Source organism: Rhipicephalus microplus, chromosome 6, assembly GCF_043290135.1.
Source record: "Rhipicephalus microplus isolate Deutch F79 chromosome 6, USDA_Rmic, whole genome shotgun sequence".
Lineage (NCBI taxonomy): Eukaryota > Metazoa > Arthropoda > Arachnida > Ixodida > Ixodidae > Rhipicephalus > Rhipicephalus microplus.
In genome coordinates, this window is record NC_134705.1 from 4,040,654 (window position 1) to 4,057,515 (window position 16,862).

General features: G+C 41.4%; 1 protein-coding gene across 14 annotated transcripts in view; it reads left to right on the forward strand.

Annotated features, from left to right (window-relative positions):
* The window catches only part of LOC119167769 (SH3KBP1-binding protein 1), a 433,186-nt gene that overhangs the window by 94,871 nt on the left and 321,453 nt on the right, over positions 1-16,862 (forward strand). For 9 of the 14 annotated variants that reach the window (XR_012884068.1, XM_075865762.1, XM_075865767.1 and 6 more), the window contains exons 1-4: positions 3,807-4,206; positions 13,692-13,765; positions 14,600-14,658; positions 15,319-15,399. Coding sequence is in view for 13 of the 14 variants with exons in the window: in XM_075865762.1 (XP_075721877.1) it covers positions 3,895-4,206; positions 13,692-13,765; positions 14,600-14,658; positions 15,319-15,399 (526 nt within the window). In the remaining variant the exon portion in view is untranslated. Of the gene's footprint in view, positions 1-3,806; positions 4,207-13,691; positions 13,766-14,599; positions 14,659-15,318; positions 15,400-16,862 lie in introns of those variants that run through there. The other 5 variants (XM_075865768.1, XM_075865770.1, XM_075865764.1 and 2 more) reach the window with 1 other exon arrangement.

The window sequence follows — 16,862 nt, forward strand, 5'->3', positions numbered from 1 at the left end:
ACAAGGTTCATACATTCTCAATATTCATATCATGTCAGCGTGTCGTCTTTGCGAAATGAATTAGGACTACCGACATTTGCTACTCATCGCCGTGTATCATTCCTATCTCTTTTTCATAACTTCTATCATTGTTCGCTTAATCAACCACCGTACATTATTCCCGCTGGCCAAACGTCACATTGAACTCGCCACATGAACCAAGTGGGCAGCCCCCGTACTCATACTGCAACTTTTTCAGGTTCTTTCTTTTTCCGCACAGCCACAGATTGGAACAGCCAGCCCCACGAAATTGCCGCCCTAACCAGCGCACCCACATTCATACAAAAAATATCCGATCATTTTGCAGAATAAAAACTACTGGATGTCATTTTCATCATTACGACTGCTTGTATACATTGCAGAATCATGTACCCATATTACTCATACCATGTTTAATAATGCTTATACACATGCTATTTCCGACTATTGTATAATGAACATATGTAAACCCACCCCTTATGTAATGCCCATGTTGGGCTTTTAAGGTAATAATATGAAATGAAATGAAATGAACCGGCAATAGTGGTTGCAGTGCTGCCTATTCAATATTATAACCATTACATGTGTACTCCTTTGATACAGCGATCATGTCGAGTTAATGTAAATTTTGGTTAGTTGCCCTGCGCTGAAGTTGATTTATGTAGCAGTGTCCAGGGCCAGCATCCTCGCGAGCATCAGCGCATCATATCGGCGTCTGGTGTTGCTAATAATACGCATGTTTCAGTTGGCATCGTTGCCCAAGTGCAAACATCTGGTGATATAAACATCTGCAACTCTTCAACATAGATAGCGTCATTTCACGACGTGTCGCTCAATAAAAGAATTGCAACACGGTCACCTTCCTTTTGCATTCTTCGCATAACATTGATACCCAGGTACGCAAGATCTGTTCTTTTTTCATGGTGGTAAGAATAGCATTATGACTAGGTAGTCATGAGAAACAACCTTGGATGAAAAGTGTGGATAGCTTTGGAGCTGTTCTTTCAAGGCTCAAGGAGCAAGCTTCAAATCTAGATTTGAAGCTTTTGCTAGAACCCCGACATGTTTGCTGGATGTATGAACCAAAAAGCGGCAAGCCACTTCTGCCTTTCGGCTCAGCGCACTCAAAATTGGTCAAGCGGGGCATTGCTAACCTCTGCCTTGCCAACGCCTTAAAGAAGTCTTGCCCCCACATGGTACACCGCAGCTTTGCTCTACAAGTGGAGCGCCTCAGCAAAGCCGGTTACCCCGCACACGTTCTCGTTTCAGTGGCGGAAAAGCTGGTCACTGTCGTGAAGCGAGGCAACAAACCAGATGAGCGCGACAGCGTCAGAAAGAGCAGGCCTGTTGTACTACCGTACGTGCACGGCGTCTCACACAGGCTAAAAAAGATTGCTCGAGACGCCAACGTTCTTGTTGTTTTTTCAGCACCGAAAAAATTGCAGAAGCTTTGCAAACGGGTAAATACACCTCGCGCAACTTCTGCCGCGTGCTCTGTCGCGCACAGGACACTACGTCCCATGCGCAGTGGGAGTCGTATACTTAATTCCACTGACGTGTGGGTGCGTCTATGTAGGCCAAATCGGCAGGTGCATGAACGACCGCCTGCGAGAACACCGAAACAATGTGCACAATGTGGTACAAGGGCATCTTGGCATTCATTGCCGAGATTGTGGGTGCACCCCCCTCTTTGATCAGTGCTCTATATTGGCAAGGCACAGGGAGCAACTTACCCGAGAAATTATCGAAGCAGAAAAAATACACGTGCTAGGAGATAAATGCATAAGCACTTCATCGGTTGCTTTATCCCAGACTGAACGTGATTACCTGGCTGGGCTTTGAGGCATTAGAGGACCTGTCACACGTGCTGTTACTGGTGTGTAGATCGGGCTTGTTTTTTACCTTCATGCTCTGTAATCTTTTTTTTTAGATGTATAAATTCTTGCCACTCTGCGAAATAAAGTTAGTTGGAAGTCAGCGCTCTTTCTGTCTACCCTGTCCTTTTTTCCTTTGTTCGCGCGCTGAAACACCTTGCAAATAGCCGATTAGTTCTGGCAACACGACGGTGCGTTGAATGCAATACAGTCAACGCGATAGCAATAAATTGTAATGTTATAAGAAATCAGGCTGGCAGCCAACTCTTTTGGATCTGATATCGCGGAACTCCTACGAAACGCTGGTGTGAGTGAATACGGCCGCTACAGGCAGAAGTGCTCTTTTCACACAGTCTCTTCATGCTGAAACCGCCCTGATACTCGCCGAGATAGCAAGCATGCCAGCGATCACGAGGACCCTTAAAATTCAAGTTCATTATTGCTACTCCAGTGATCCTCCCTCCCCAGGTTGTTTCATAGATAGATAGATATGTGGGGTTTAACGTCCCAAAACCACCATATGATTATGAGAGACGCCGTAGTGGAGGGCTCCGGAAATTTCGACCACCTGGGGTTCTTTAACGTGCACCCAAATCTGAGCACACGGGCCTACAACATTTCCGCCTCCATCGGAAATGCAGCCGCCGCAGCCGGGATTCGAACCCGGGACCTGCGGGTCAGCAGCCGAGTACCTTAGCCACTAGACCACCGCTGCGGGGCGTTGGTCTAGTTGTTTCATGCTAGTTCATGCTAGGTTGCAGGATGCTAGCATGCTAGTTCATGCTAGTTCATGCATGTTTCATGCTAGGTTGTTTCATGCTAGTTCAAGACAGGTGGTTTACTTTCTGTGTGAGCATTCGAGAGCAGTTCTAACATGTGGGAGATGTTATCTTGTGCACTTTCCAGGCATTTTCAGGCCTTTGATATCTGCTTCAGCAGCGTTCACGCGCTTTTACCCGTTCGTGAAAGTTATGATGCGCGGGGGCATGTTCTCTATTTGGACTTGTTACGCGAACATGGCAGCGACGGGGAAAACCCGTCGAGAGTGTCTATATAATTGTTATTGCAATAATAACGCAGTTTTTACTGTAAAATAAGTGCTATGAGTTAGCTCTACCTTCAGTACCCCTTTTGTTCAATTTGCGTGTTTATTTCCTGGATTTTTGTACTGAACCTGCATATAAAGAAATCCTCTTTATAGTTAATTTTTCTGGGAATTTATCAATTTGTTTATATCCAGGTTTAATAGAAAGCAGTTTTTTTGTTTATTTCTGTTGTTTCACATGTATTTTATAGGCATGTATGAATATTCAAGCACATTTAATTTTGGAATAAATATTAAAGTATGCGAATTCACTTCAATGTGTATTTATATTATTTAAAATTTCCAAGAGTTCAAAATGAACAAATAGGCATGCAGTACATCCTTTCTCAGCGGTGGTGGCTACGTTTGTGTACACAACTTGTTTGTTCTAGTTGTGTCAATTGTGATCAAAGAATATACATTGCTCTCTGGGTGATTTGAGCCCTCTGCACTGTCAGTCAGCTGCGTATGATCGTAGCTGATCGGTTTGGTGAACGTACTGCGATGTTCGATGTGCTGCATTCCAGAACCAATGTCAAAAGTACTACTTTTCTTTTATAGAAATTAAATCAATGAGAAACGAATGGCATCACACATCGGGAGCATCTGGAGTGGGCATGGCGAAGTGAACCGAACTGCAACGCTGACCATGTCTGTCTGTTTCGTTATCCAGGCAGTCCTGCTTGGTGGCGTCTTCTTCGAGCCAACCTGTCACAAGCCCGTCATCTTAATATGCCTGCCTCGTCACCAACTACTGCACTGCCCCACAAACCAGAACCAAGGCACGTGTTGTACAATCTGCCTCTCGCCGACCGCCCCGTGGCGTTATTTTCTGTGACGTCATCATCGGCGAAGAGTATAAACGGCGGCCTGCAACGGTTCCACTTCAGTGGGCATGGCGAAGTGAACCGAACTGCAATGCTGACCATGTCTGCCTGTTTCGTTATTCAGGCAATCCTGCTTGGTGGCGTCTTCTTCGAGCCAACCTGTCACAAGCCCGTCATCTTACTTACGCCTGCCTCGTCACCAATTACTGCACTGCCCCACAAACCAGAACCAAGGCACGTGTTGTACAGTCTGCCTCTCGCCGACCCCCCTGTGGCGTTATTCTCTGTGACGTCATCGTCGGCGAAGAGTATAAACGGCGGCCTGCAACGGTTTTACTTCTGTGGGCATGGCGAAGTGAACCGAACTGCAACGCTGACCATGTCTGTCCGTTTCGTTATCCAGGTTAGTAACGAATGTAGCTCGGTACAATCAAGTAATAGGTGTCTTCTTGTTGTGCCATGCCCACACACTTGCATATGCATTATGTATGACTGTTACCATGTCTGCAAGCTCATTCTTTGTGGCGACGCCGAACCAAATCCCGGTCCCGAGGTAATCAAAATGCTCATCAAAATCTTCGAGCAACAGGACGTGATCCTGAAAAATATATCTGATTGGAAGAACAAACAGACATCCCAAAAGAATGTGCTTGCATTAATAACCGATAAAATGTCTGCACTTGAAAACCTTGTCACAGTAATGATGCAATCAGCAAGTAAAATTGATCAGGTTGATTCAAACTTAAACCAAATAAAATCTTCCGTAGCTCACACGTCAGCAAAGCTTGTCGATATCGAAGACCGTAGCCGCCGTTCCAATCTAGTCATTTATGGCCTCGCAGAAAAAGTAAATGAAACGGAAGATGACTTAAGGAATGAGGTAGTGAATGAACTGTTTGGCAAAAAACTTTAAGTTAAATATAGTTCGATTGGCCGCATACATAGACTTGGAAGAAAAACGGGAAACCGTCCTGTAATTTTGTACCTCCAGGATTATAATGAAAGGCAAAAAATACAAAAGAACACAAAGAAGCTTAAAGGTACCGATGTGTTTATTCAAAATGATTACTCTCACTGCACCCTCCGTAGGCGTAAACTGTTATGGGACAGTGCCAAGATAAATAAAGCGAACGGAAAGAAACCGTATCTCTTGCATAATAAGCTGCGGATCGATGACGACACGTATATGTGGGATGACAGCACTAACAGGCGCGTGAAAGTTCAAACGATCCGTCCTAATTTATAGCTACATTGCAGCCCGCAAAAAAATCATGACCGAATACTTGTCTGCTAACTAAAACCCTGCTTCTTATTAATATCAACGCCCGAAGCATTCTTAATAAAACAGCTGAACTCGAAAATATACTGTTAACATACTGTCCTTGCATCACCGTAGTCACAAAAACTTGGCTTCACGAAGGCATTTATGATGCCGAAATTGTTCCTCAAAGTATAAAATATATAGAAGAGATAGGTCTACACGTGGACGAGGCGTCGCTGTCATTTGTAGCACCCACGTAACTGTTACCCCCTTAGAAGGAATAGAAGAGCATGAAAGCTTGTGTCTGAAATGTGACATCTTTGGAAATCCCTTTATTTTAATTGCCGTTTACCGCCCTCCTTCTTCTGATGCCGATTTTCTTAGCAAACTCTACAACTTTTCTGTCAAATACTCCGATTGCGGTCTTATAATTGCGGGTGATTTTAATTTGTCGAACAATAATTGATCCATATTAAGTTCCTCATGTTCCAGTGATCAGATTGTATTTGATATGATGTTGGCGTGTAATCTGGACCAAACAGCGAGCATGCCAACACGCATAGAGGAACAGACAGCATCTGCTCTTGACCTTGTATTCCACAGCAAATGCCTTTCTGATGTACATGTATCTATCGATGATGGTCTGTCTGACCACAAGCTAGTTCTCTTTACATGCAGTGTAGTCAGACGAGCAGAAAAAATTCCTGTAAACAAAAGAGTGTTTAAAAATTTTAGTAAAGCAAATGATGAATCAGTTCTTGATTACCTTGATTTAGCCTTTGATCGCTTTACTAGTATTGATGTCAACTGCCTTTGGAGTACTTTCCGGTCACTCTGTTGCTATTGTATCGAAAATTTCATCCCGAACAAACTTAAAAAACAATCCTCTAAAAATCCGTGGATAATAAGGGAAATTATTCATATTGCATGGAAAATTAAGCGGATGAGAAAACGAAAGTCACAGGGTCCCTTGTTTCAAAAGTTAAAAGGAATCTTTTCAGAAAAAGTACGGTCTAGAAAGCACGCGTTCTATTCAGTAAAATTACCGCGATTCCTTAAAAGCGATCACGTGAAGTTTTGGCGCTACATAAAGACTAATAAACAAAAAAATTTCAACTGCATTTTGCTCGGCGATCAAATTATTCGAGATGAGGTAAAAATGGCAACAGAATTCAACCGGTACTTTCACTCTGTTTTTTCTAAACCATGCGTGTTCGATAATGCGAGTGGAAACTGCGCAGAAATCGACCCCAACTTCATAACATTCGACGGTATCTTTCATATGCTTCTAAACATTAAAACGAAATCTTCTTGTGGTCCAGATAATATACCTAATGTATTTTTATGTCGTTACGCTGGATCACTTTCCCGCTTTCTTGTTATAATATTTCACTTATCCTTATCACAAGGCATTGTACCCGCAGATTGGCGCATCGCTCGAGTAATACCAATTTTCAAAAAAGGAAATAATCTCCTCATAACCAATTACAGGCCGATATCCCTTACAAGCACGTGTTGTAAACTGCTGGAGCACATCATTTCAAATTACATGGTAACTTTTTTAGACGCGCGAAATGTTCTATCGCCATTCCAGCACGGCTTCCGTAAAGGTCTTTCTACAACTACCCAATTAATTTCTTGTGTCCATTCATTTTATTCAGTACTAGATAAATCGGGCCAAACCGATGTAATTTTCCTTGACTTCAGCAAGGCATTCGATTCAATACCGCACTCCAAACTAATTCACAAGCTTAATATGGTAGGTTTTCCCTCTACAATTGTTAAATGGGTTGAATCATATTTAAGTTCATGTACACAATTTGTTGACATAAACGGTGTTTATTCTAACCCTCTCCCTGTTAACTCCGGTGTTCCCCAGGGAAGTGTCCTTGGACCTTTGCTTTTTCTTATTTATATTAATGATATTACAACATGTGCTAAACAAGGTGTAGAAATCCGCTTATTTACCGATGATTGTATTTTATTCCGTTCAATCAACTCTTTAAATGATCAGATAACGCCGCACCGATCTGTTGAAGCCACATCTGCGTGGTGTGACTGCTGGGGAATGAACGTAAACCCTGATAAAACCATGTTCATGTGCATCACTAAGAGGAAACAGTCGTTTATTTACCCGTACAGTATAAAAGAGACCCCAATTTTACTAACAGAAAGTTATAAATATCTTGGCGTAACAATCACTAACAAACTAACTTGGTCTTCTCACATTGAAAAGATTTGTTCATCTGCACGTAGGAAATTAGGCATGCTAAGGCATAGGCTCAGTAGTTCTCCTCCCAGTATTAAACGTCTAGCTTACAATACAATAATCAGGTCTGGTTTGGAATATGCATGTGAGGTGTGGGATCCGCATACTAAAACAGATATTAACAATCTAGTGAAAATCCAAAGGTTTCGCCGATCTGATTCCCCAACTAAACTAATGCATGATAACAAAATTCAAACTCTAGAATGTTGCAGGAAAACTGCAAGACTAAAACTTCTTTTCTATCTATCCAGCAAAAAAAGTGTACTTGAGCTATCAAATATTTTTTCTTCGTTATTTTCGCGTCCAACTAGACGATATCATTCACAAAACTTCACTCCTATCTTTGCTCGAACTAACAATTTCAAATACTCTTTTTTTCCTCGTACATTAACTCAATGGAACGAACTACCACATCACATTTTTGAAACTGGAAATGTGTTAAGGTGTATTGAAAATTTTTTTGAAGTAATCATAATGTGTTGTATATATACCTGTTAGTTTGTGCCTCCTGTATTGTTGCTTTTTTTGGTCATATTCTCATACTGCGCCACCTCCACTCCTGCCTGGGCTATTCTTAGCCTGCAGTATTTTCTAAATAAATAAATAAATAAATAAATGTGATTTTATTTCTTTAATGTCAAAACGAAACAGGACTGCCTGTAGAATGATGAAGAATATAATTGAATAGAAATTAAAAATAATTCCTGAAACTCAAGTAAAATAATAAATTACTCCATTTTATTTTATAAAATACTAAGAGCCTTGTAATTGTGTTATGTCAATTTGACGCATTCATCGACAGTGCATCATAAGTCGCGCCTAAAATAATCACTGCATGTAACTCTTTATAAAGGTGGTTTCACTGCAGCTCAGGGGTGCTATGCGGTGAAAACACCTTAAGAAAAATTTGCATTGTTGCGAATTTTCAATTCAAGGTGAAGTGAACACATTACTCTCCTATTTTGATTAATCATTTGTTAAGTTGGATCCTCAATGGGTTACTTCACTGAATGCAGCCTGCCAAGGTAGTTTTTGTTATGACTGATTTAAATTAACTAGGTGAATCTATTTCAGAAGAAACAGTTGTCACAACTTCTTTATGGTGACCATAAAATGACCGAAAAATCGTACATGTTGTTACAAATACATGGTGTTCATGATCAAGATAAACTTTAAAATGAAAAGCCTATAAAACTGTTAAAAATTATGCATAGCAATAAAAATTTGTGTAGTTGATGGACATGCAAAAGTGTTTTTTTAAAGTGATGTTTAGGCCCCGCTGCGGTGGTCTAGTGGCTAAGGTACTCGGCTGCTGATTCGCAGGTCGCAGGATTGAATCCCGTCTGCGGCGGCTGCATTTCTGATGGAGGCGGAAATGTAGGCCCGTGTGCTCAGATTTGGGTGCACATTAAAGAACCCCAGGTGGTCGAAATTTCCGGAGCCCTTCATTACGGCGTCTCTCATAATCATATTGTGATTTTGGGAAGTTAAACCTCACAAATCAATCAAATCAAAGAGATGTTTAGTGGAAACATGGAGGGAGAAAAGTCACTTCTGATCGGATAAGCATTATCTGGTCGCACATGTTTTTGAGATGACACTTGATAATCATCTGAGTATTATCTCGTAAAGAACTCCTCGTGTGATGGGCTGACATTTATTTAATCAGACTCCGACTCGTCATCCGAGGAATGATTCGTAGAAATGGTCACTAGACTGGTTTTCAGCAGAGAAACCGAAGGGCACATACAGAGTGCAAGCAAACTGCGTGGCACTTAAGAAAGCTGTGTAGATGTGAGCACTTCCGGAAAGCAAAAACAAATCTGAAATATAGAATAATCACTCTTCATTTGCCAGCAAGATGGAAGGTGTTCCTGCCGAAGGACTTGCAACCGAAATGGCATAATGTGTGGCAATCAGTGCTTGCTCGGAAACAGGCGTAATCATCTGCCAGGGAGCAGTAAATGAGAGAGCATTAGATTGGTGACTTTTTGAAAAGTTCAGACAAGAAAGCCATTAGTTTTGTGGTTGCAACGAGCATGACCTGGCCGAAAGACAAAACTGAAACTATCTGGCCCCTCTGTAGTAAAGTATTAAAAAAAAGAAGGGTGAGAGAGAGACATTGGTGTAAAAAAAATTCTACTTATTCCCGCAATCTGGCAGCACATGTCAAGCAAGAACAATGATTGAAAAAGGCGCATTTTTGCAACATACAAGCAATAATGTACATGTGCATCTTACACCATCTTGAGGGTCTTAGCAGATGACGTGCATGTAAATCATTGATCCTGAGAGGGTTAAAAGGTGTTTATACGGTTTGTATGCTCAAAGTACAGTAAATTTTCAAACATAACATGTTTTACTAGTCACTCATTGCATCCTACTGAAATGCTGTGACTATTCAAAGTTGCTTCCTCTTCACTTTAAACCAGGGACAATAAATGACACATGCCTTTCTCTAGCATAAAAAATATTGTGCAGGTTAGTTGCATTTTGACAAATACACCCATTTGATTCAATATTATTTGAGCAAATCAGTCATTCACTCAAATTTGCTTTGTTCAGACATCTCTAGTGTTTTGTTGCTCTAAACCTGCTTCAGAAGTCGAGTTTTGCTGCTCCAGGCTGCTCCCACTTCTGCTTTCTGAGCAGGCTGAATGAGTGTTAGCCACTATGTGCATCTGTGGGAGCCCTTTGTGAACTGCTGAGGGCAGGAATTGTTATTTGAATAAAGGAAGCGTCTGCTTGGAGGCATTTCATCAAGCCTGACAGTGATGAAGCAATAGCAGCACCTGCAAAATACAAATTTGTATTGGCTCTGTGGTTGGTAAGCTCCTGGGTGCTACTCATTGAAACTGTGAGAAACAATGGCTTTGAACTGTAGTAGAAGCGAAATAGTGGGAAGTGCACAAAATGAAGGCAAACCTGTTCCTTCTCTTGTGCGCTGCCCACTATGGAATGGCTTCAAGTACCACATAACTGCCTGCGGAAAAAGGATAACCTTTATAGCAAAACAAAAAACAGCTCTTAAATATCACACTTCATAATAGATATAAAAAGTATTCTAACAAAAGACTGGAATGACCTCCCCCACCATATTGCAGCAATCACCTGTCCATCAACATTTATGCATAGCGTCACAAGCCATTTTTCAAACTAATTCATGGCTTTTTTTGTGCGTTTTTTGTAACCCCACCCCTTATGTAATGTCCCCCTGGGGACCTTTAAGGTAATAAAATGAAATGAAATGAAATGAAACATATTAGGAAAACTGCTCAAACAGGCTGCTTCAGAGGTCGAGCATCCTAGGAAACAGTACTATGAAAAGGAAATCATCATCATCATCATCATCATCATCAGCCTGACTACGTCCACTGCAGGACAAAGGCCTCTCCCATGTTCCGCCAGTTAACCCGGTCTTGTGCTTGCTGCTTCCAATTTATACCCACAAACTTCTTAATCTCATCTGCCCACCTAACCTTCTGTCTCCCCCTAACCCGCTTCCCTTCTCTGGGAATCCAGTCAGTTACCCTTAATGACCAGCGGTTATCCTGTCTACGTGCTACATGCCCTGCCCATGTCCATTTCTTCTTCTTGATTTCAGCTATGATATCCTTAACCCCCGTTTGTTCCCTAATCCACTCTGCTCTCTTCTTGTCTCTTAAGGTTACACCTACCATTTTTCTTTCCATTGCTCGCTGCGTCGTCCTCAATTTAAGCTGAACTCTTTTTGTAAGTCTCCAGGTTTCTGCTCCGTAGCCAAGTACTGGCAAGATACAGATGTTATATACCTTCCTCTTGAGGGATAGTGGCAATCTACCTGTCATAATTTGAGAGTGCTTGCCGAATGTGCACACATTCGGCAAGCACTTCGGAAAAGGAAATCAAGTGTGCTTGAAATGACGTAAAAAAAACAGTGGAAAGTATTGGGTAGATCTAATCAGAATGCTGAAATATCACTGATAAAGTCAGGAGATCTTCTCGATGATCCCATAGATATTGCAAACTGTTTTATTAACTTCTTTAACCGCAACCGCTTCATTAACCGCAGAATAAATTTGTAACGGTGCCTTTATCTTGTGATTGGTTTCCCATATCTAGTTGTGTAAAATCTGTGCTACGCTACTGTTATGATCATTGCTGCCTTGCTTCGTTTTTTTTTTTCTTTTTTTCTGTTTTGGTTTTTACCTTCTTATGTGCCATATGTCTGAAATATGCACTGATTAGTCCTCTCTTGTTCTCTGGTGTTTTCTTCGATTGTTCATTGCTTATTTCTTCTTGCTCTCAATTTGTATTTCTTTTTTTTGTTTAAACTGGTTTTCATCATTGATATACAAACAAACCACTCCTGCTTGGGCCGCCCTAGGCCTGCAGTATTGTGTAAATAAATAAAAATAAATTTTGTACTGACAACCAAGGCCATGATGATCCAATTTTGAAGTTCTACCCCTATATGCCTCATTGATTTTTCCCACACCCTGCCACACCTTAAGAAATAGCACCTCTCATATATAGTTTAAAAATACGGAGCCTGGTGTTGATTGTTTCAGCCCATCTGTCATAAAAGCAATAACAGGTTTAATATTAGAAACATTTTGTCACATAGTAAACCTTATTTTTACCACGGGAATTTTTCCAACTTCACTAAAGAAGACCAAAATAATTCCCGTTTTCAAGAAGAGGGATAAATGTCACAGATCTAACTGTCGTCCTATAGCTATAATTTCATTCTTCTGTAAAGTTGTCGAAAAACTAATCGTGACTCGCTTGACTTTCCATTTATCCAAATTTCGCATCCTAGGAAACTTTGTTGGGGCATAATTTATTGATTTATCCAAAGCATTTGATTCACTTGTTCACAACATACCTTTTGCTAAATTAGATTCCATTGGTATAACAGGCCCGGCACTCAAATTACTAGAAAACTATTTGAAAAACAGAGAGTATATTCTATCAATATCTGATACTTACTCGCATGCTAAAACGAGTAACATCGGGGTACTGCAGGGATCAATATTAGGTTCGCTCTTATTCTTAAATTATAATAATGACCTTTCAAAACACCTAAAATCATTTGACTGTATTCTTTATGCTGACGACACTACTATTTTCTGCTAAGATAACAACATTGATTCATTATTGTGTAGACTTAACCATGACGCAGATAACATAGTTACCTGGTGTTTACGGCGACGATGTCACCTTGGCGCAAATACGGGCAAACCAAATTGCCTCCAAGCGTAGTTTGAGGCAAGGCAGCATCAAGGACTTTTTTAAACCTGCCTGATGCAATAAACTTCAGATTTTTGGCGAAAACGAATTTTTCGGACTGTTCGATTTTTAGTACTTTTTTTCGGTCCCCGCCAGGTCCGAAAAATCGGTCGGCGACTGTATACATTAATGCTACGAAATCCAAGTTCGTCATTTTTTCCTCTAGGCAAATTCATTTTTTAGGATCTCAGTCTTTAACATTTGCTTCCAGCACACTCTATCCTATTGATAATGCCGTGTTTCTTGGTGTCACATTAGATAAACACCTATAATTTGATGAGCATGTTCTCACGTTAACGAAAAAGGCAGCTTATGACATTAGAATATTAATTAAAGTTTGCAATTTCTTTAATATACAAATACTAATCTCTCTTTACTACACTTTTATTCATATGCATATTAATTATTGCATATCATTATGGGGAAACACCTATCCGGTCCATTTATCGCCCTTGCAGCACACTCAAAATTAAGCTTATTCGTGTCATGACACATAGCAGCTACACATCTGAAGCATCTTTATTGATCATTGCTTACGGCATTTTGTCGGTGGTGAAACTTCACAAATACTTACTCGCAATTCTGATGCACAAATTTATCAACGGAAAGCTTCCTTCTCTATAGTCGCCAAAAGCCAGAATCTTCACTCATTGTCAACCCGTTTCGTTTCCAGCAATAGCTATTTATTATTGAGACCTAGAACTAATTATGGCAACTTCACTAACTTCTCAGCCACAGAACTGTGGAACTCATAATCATGCCATGTACAGTATTTAGTTTGTGTTCATATATAGCTGCGTTGTACATACTTCTGTTCCTCATTCCTTATGGGAGGTTCCCTGTACAGTCTGTTGACTTTGGGACCTCCATGTGTATCTGTATAATCCCCAATTGTAACTAACAATTTTGTGCAAATAAATGATTGATTGATTGATTGGTTGAAACTGAGAAAGGTCCTGTGCATGACATTTGACGGTTCATATATAGTGACCGTTCTTTCGAGATGGAATCGGCTGAGTTGAGCTGAACAATTTGGTGACCTATGTAGCCCAATCTGTGTATTACAAAGTTCTTTTTTATGCTGCAGATTTTCATTGATCGGGACCCCAAGTTGTTCTCGGTCATCCTGAACTTCATGCGAACTAAAGACATTGATCTGAGGTGTGTCATTTGGTGCACTGATGTGATGCTAGCTGCATGAATAAGTGCTACACCCAGCTGCATTTTTCCAAAAATTCTATGATTTACACCGACGTGGTGTTCTTGTATTTGCTTGCAAACCATACTTAAATTAACACTAATTTTGAGCAGTCATTGGAGCACTTGGCAAGAAAAGGGTGTCTCTTTTGTCTGAATACCAATTATCTGTCTTATGTGCCTTTCCTTGCATTATTGCTGTACATTGTGATATAGCATTTTTGATAGGAAAGTGACCAGCACCGATTTTTCAAGAATGGAAACGCAAGCAAGCCAGATGATGCTTGTGGTATTGAGACAAAATGATGCACTTCTTACTCTATATTTTTCTGGTAGTGTATGCATGTAAAGTAGTTTTCCTTGTGGCGAAAGCAGTTCAAACAATGCAGATGAAGAAAGAAACGCAGGAGGTCTTTATTTGCACAACTGAAATCTTTTTAAGAATGCTAAAAAGAAGGTGAACTAGTGGTACAAAGTTCAATTTTACCTGCTTCAAAGGCCTGGATTCTTAAATGCTTTTTATGTCTGCGTGAACGCTTTCAGGACACCTTATCTGGAATCCTCCTTGCAAAACTTCCCTTACTGAGGTCTCCCTTAAAGTAGCACTAGGGCTATCTTCCTTACGTCGCACTGAAGGGGTGCTTCTCTGCTCTACTTGTCAGCGACATTGTATTCAATTGTATTTGTGTACAAATTCCATAATTATACCCTTTTTTGTCATTGCTGAAAAATTGCTTGCCAGGTGTGTTTTCGAACATCAGGCTAGGTGTTTGGATGCCAACAACCTCTGCCTTGCAGGGACCTGGACATGAGCGTGTTGAGACATGAGGCAGAATTCTATGGCATCACTCCTCTTGGTGAGTAAATCATAGTAGTCACTAAGGAATGAATTCGTCATTTCAAATCCTTTCTGCTGGGTTTGTGTACACCTGCTTTTATTTGGCAAGCATGCATAAATTTGCATAATGTACCATATTATCTGTTCATGCGATTATTCATTGAAGGAATAGCCCTGAACAAGGGAAAAATTTTCACAGCCCCCGAGGAGCACTGCAAAACTTCCGCACAGTCAAACGAAGACTGGAGCTTAGAGCTGCAAGTCATGCAAGAGAGGACAAAACATGTGTGCTTGTTCATGCCATTCTTTCTTTTTGATTCCTCTCTCATTCTAACGACGTTCAGGTAGGCATTTGTTTATTGAAGTACAAGAACCAAATAACGCTCGCTGTCGACTTAACCTGTGCCTCGAAAAGGTAGGTGGGCTGTGCCTGTTATGGAAGGCCTTGGTGTTTCGTGTATCTTTTCTTTTGTACAATATGCCTCAAAAGCGCAAGGTTAATAACTGAACTCCTCTTCTGACTTGACTGTGTGTCATTACACGTGACTGCAACTGTAAAGCATTGAAAGATATGGTTGCATCTAAATGTGTGATTATCAGGTGGTTTCAGATATGGTGAGCAGCTGTGAAGCAAAGCTGCTCTTTCCTACTGAGCTCTTGCAATGTTTCTATGGTGCAGTGAAGCGGTTGATCCTGTGTGAAGACTTGCACCAGTCATCATGCGGCAATGTCCTCTTCCATGGCTACTTGCCCATGGCCGGTAAGCTGTCTGTGCATGCTGGTTGCAAATGGTGAGTCATTCAGAGGACTGGATCATCACGATTGGGTTGTCACTGTCCATAGTAGATGTCGCTCATTTGTCGCAGCAACATTAAACGGGAGCTGGCTAGAAGGACTTGTAGCTTTACACTTGGTAGGCATCATCTCGTTCTGAACTAGCAACTGAGTGCTGTTTAGGAAGCTCAAGCCGGACATTCCTTTTGAAATACGAGTCTGAAGATGGCATGAAAAGAAGGCACAAACAGCAGTCTTCTTACTGCTGCAGTGGAACTTCGATTATAACTCCTCCCCTAGTTTCGCAACAACCCACATTTTACGACAAATCGGTTTTCTTCCTGGCAATATCCCCATAGAAATGCACTTGTCATCCACTTCAAGTCGTGTGGCCATGCATAAGAATGACCACTTTTTCTATGTTATTTTTAATACAGATTGCAAAAGCTAGAATCACCTTCTTCATGACGTCGTCACCACTGCATGCTCATAATTATTTTTTGATAAATTGTGCTCCTATTTTTCAGTATGCGAACTTCTGGAAATAAAGTATATAAATATATATTCTGAAACTTCAGTGGGTCTGGTACGCATGTATAAGAAAAGAAGCTGGTACACAAACGAGAAAGCAAGCAGTTCCTTTATATATTCACGTTTCGGCCGTGGCACGTCCTTCATCAGAGAATGCAGAGAATATATAAATATATTATGAGGAAGAGCTTTATTCGAGGCGAGCTCAAGCTGGCACACACCGATGATGATATCTACAGATGAGGAAATTATACAAATGATGATGACACGTCCAATGGATAAAGAAGAGTCGGTGACTGCCCTCACACTAATTCCCTATCACGCTGGAAGCGGCCTTTTGGCCGCGTGACAGACAATATTAGGAATTGCGTCGGGTGTACAGTTTCAGCCGAGAAACGTGCACAATTTCTGTCCCACGGCAATGGTGGTCGGAGGGAGCGTTAAGTGGGGAGATATGGTAATTAACGGGGCACGTTTGTTCAATCACCGTATAAGGCCCTATAAAACGACTGAGGAATTTTTCACATAAGCCGGGCGCACGCACGGGAGGCCACAGAAGAACTTCGTCTCCTGGGGAAAAGGTGACAGCACGGTGTGTTGAGTCGTAGCGAGACTTGCAAGCTTCCTGAGAGATGCCGGTGTTAATTCGGGCCAGATGACGGCAGTGCTCGAGGCGAGACAAAAATTGTGTGGATAAAGGGCTTGCTGAGGTAGCAGGAGCCGAAAGGAAGGAGACGTCCAGAGTGTGGGAATTGAGGCTGGCCCGCTGCCTTTGCGCGGGCTTTCCCGCCTTTCTACCATTCTCATGTCCCGACATGTCTGCCCTCCTTTGCTGTCTGCCGCGCTGGGAAGGGCGGAGTGACGTTTAACTCCCTTACCCGGTAGCGGATGTTGACTGTGGCGCCGCGCGCGGGGACC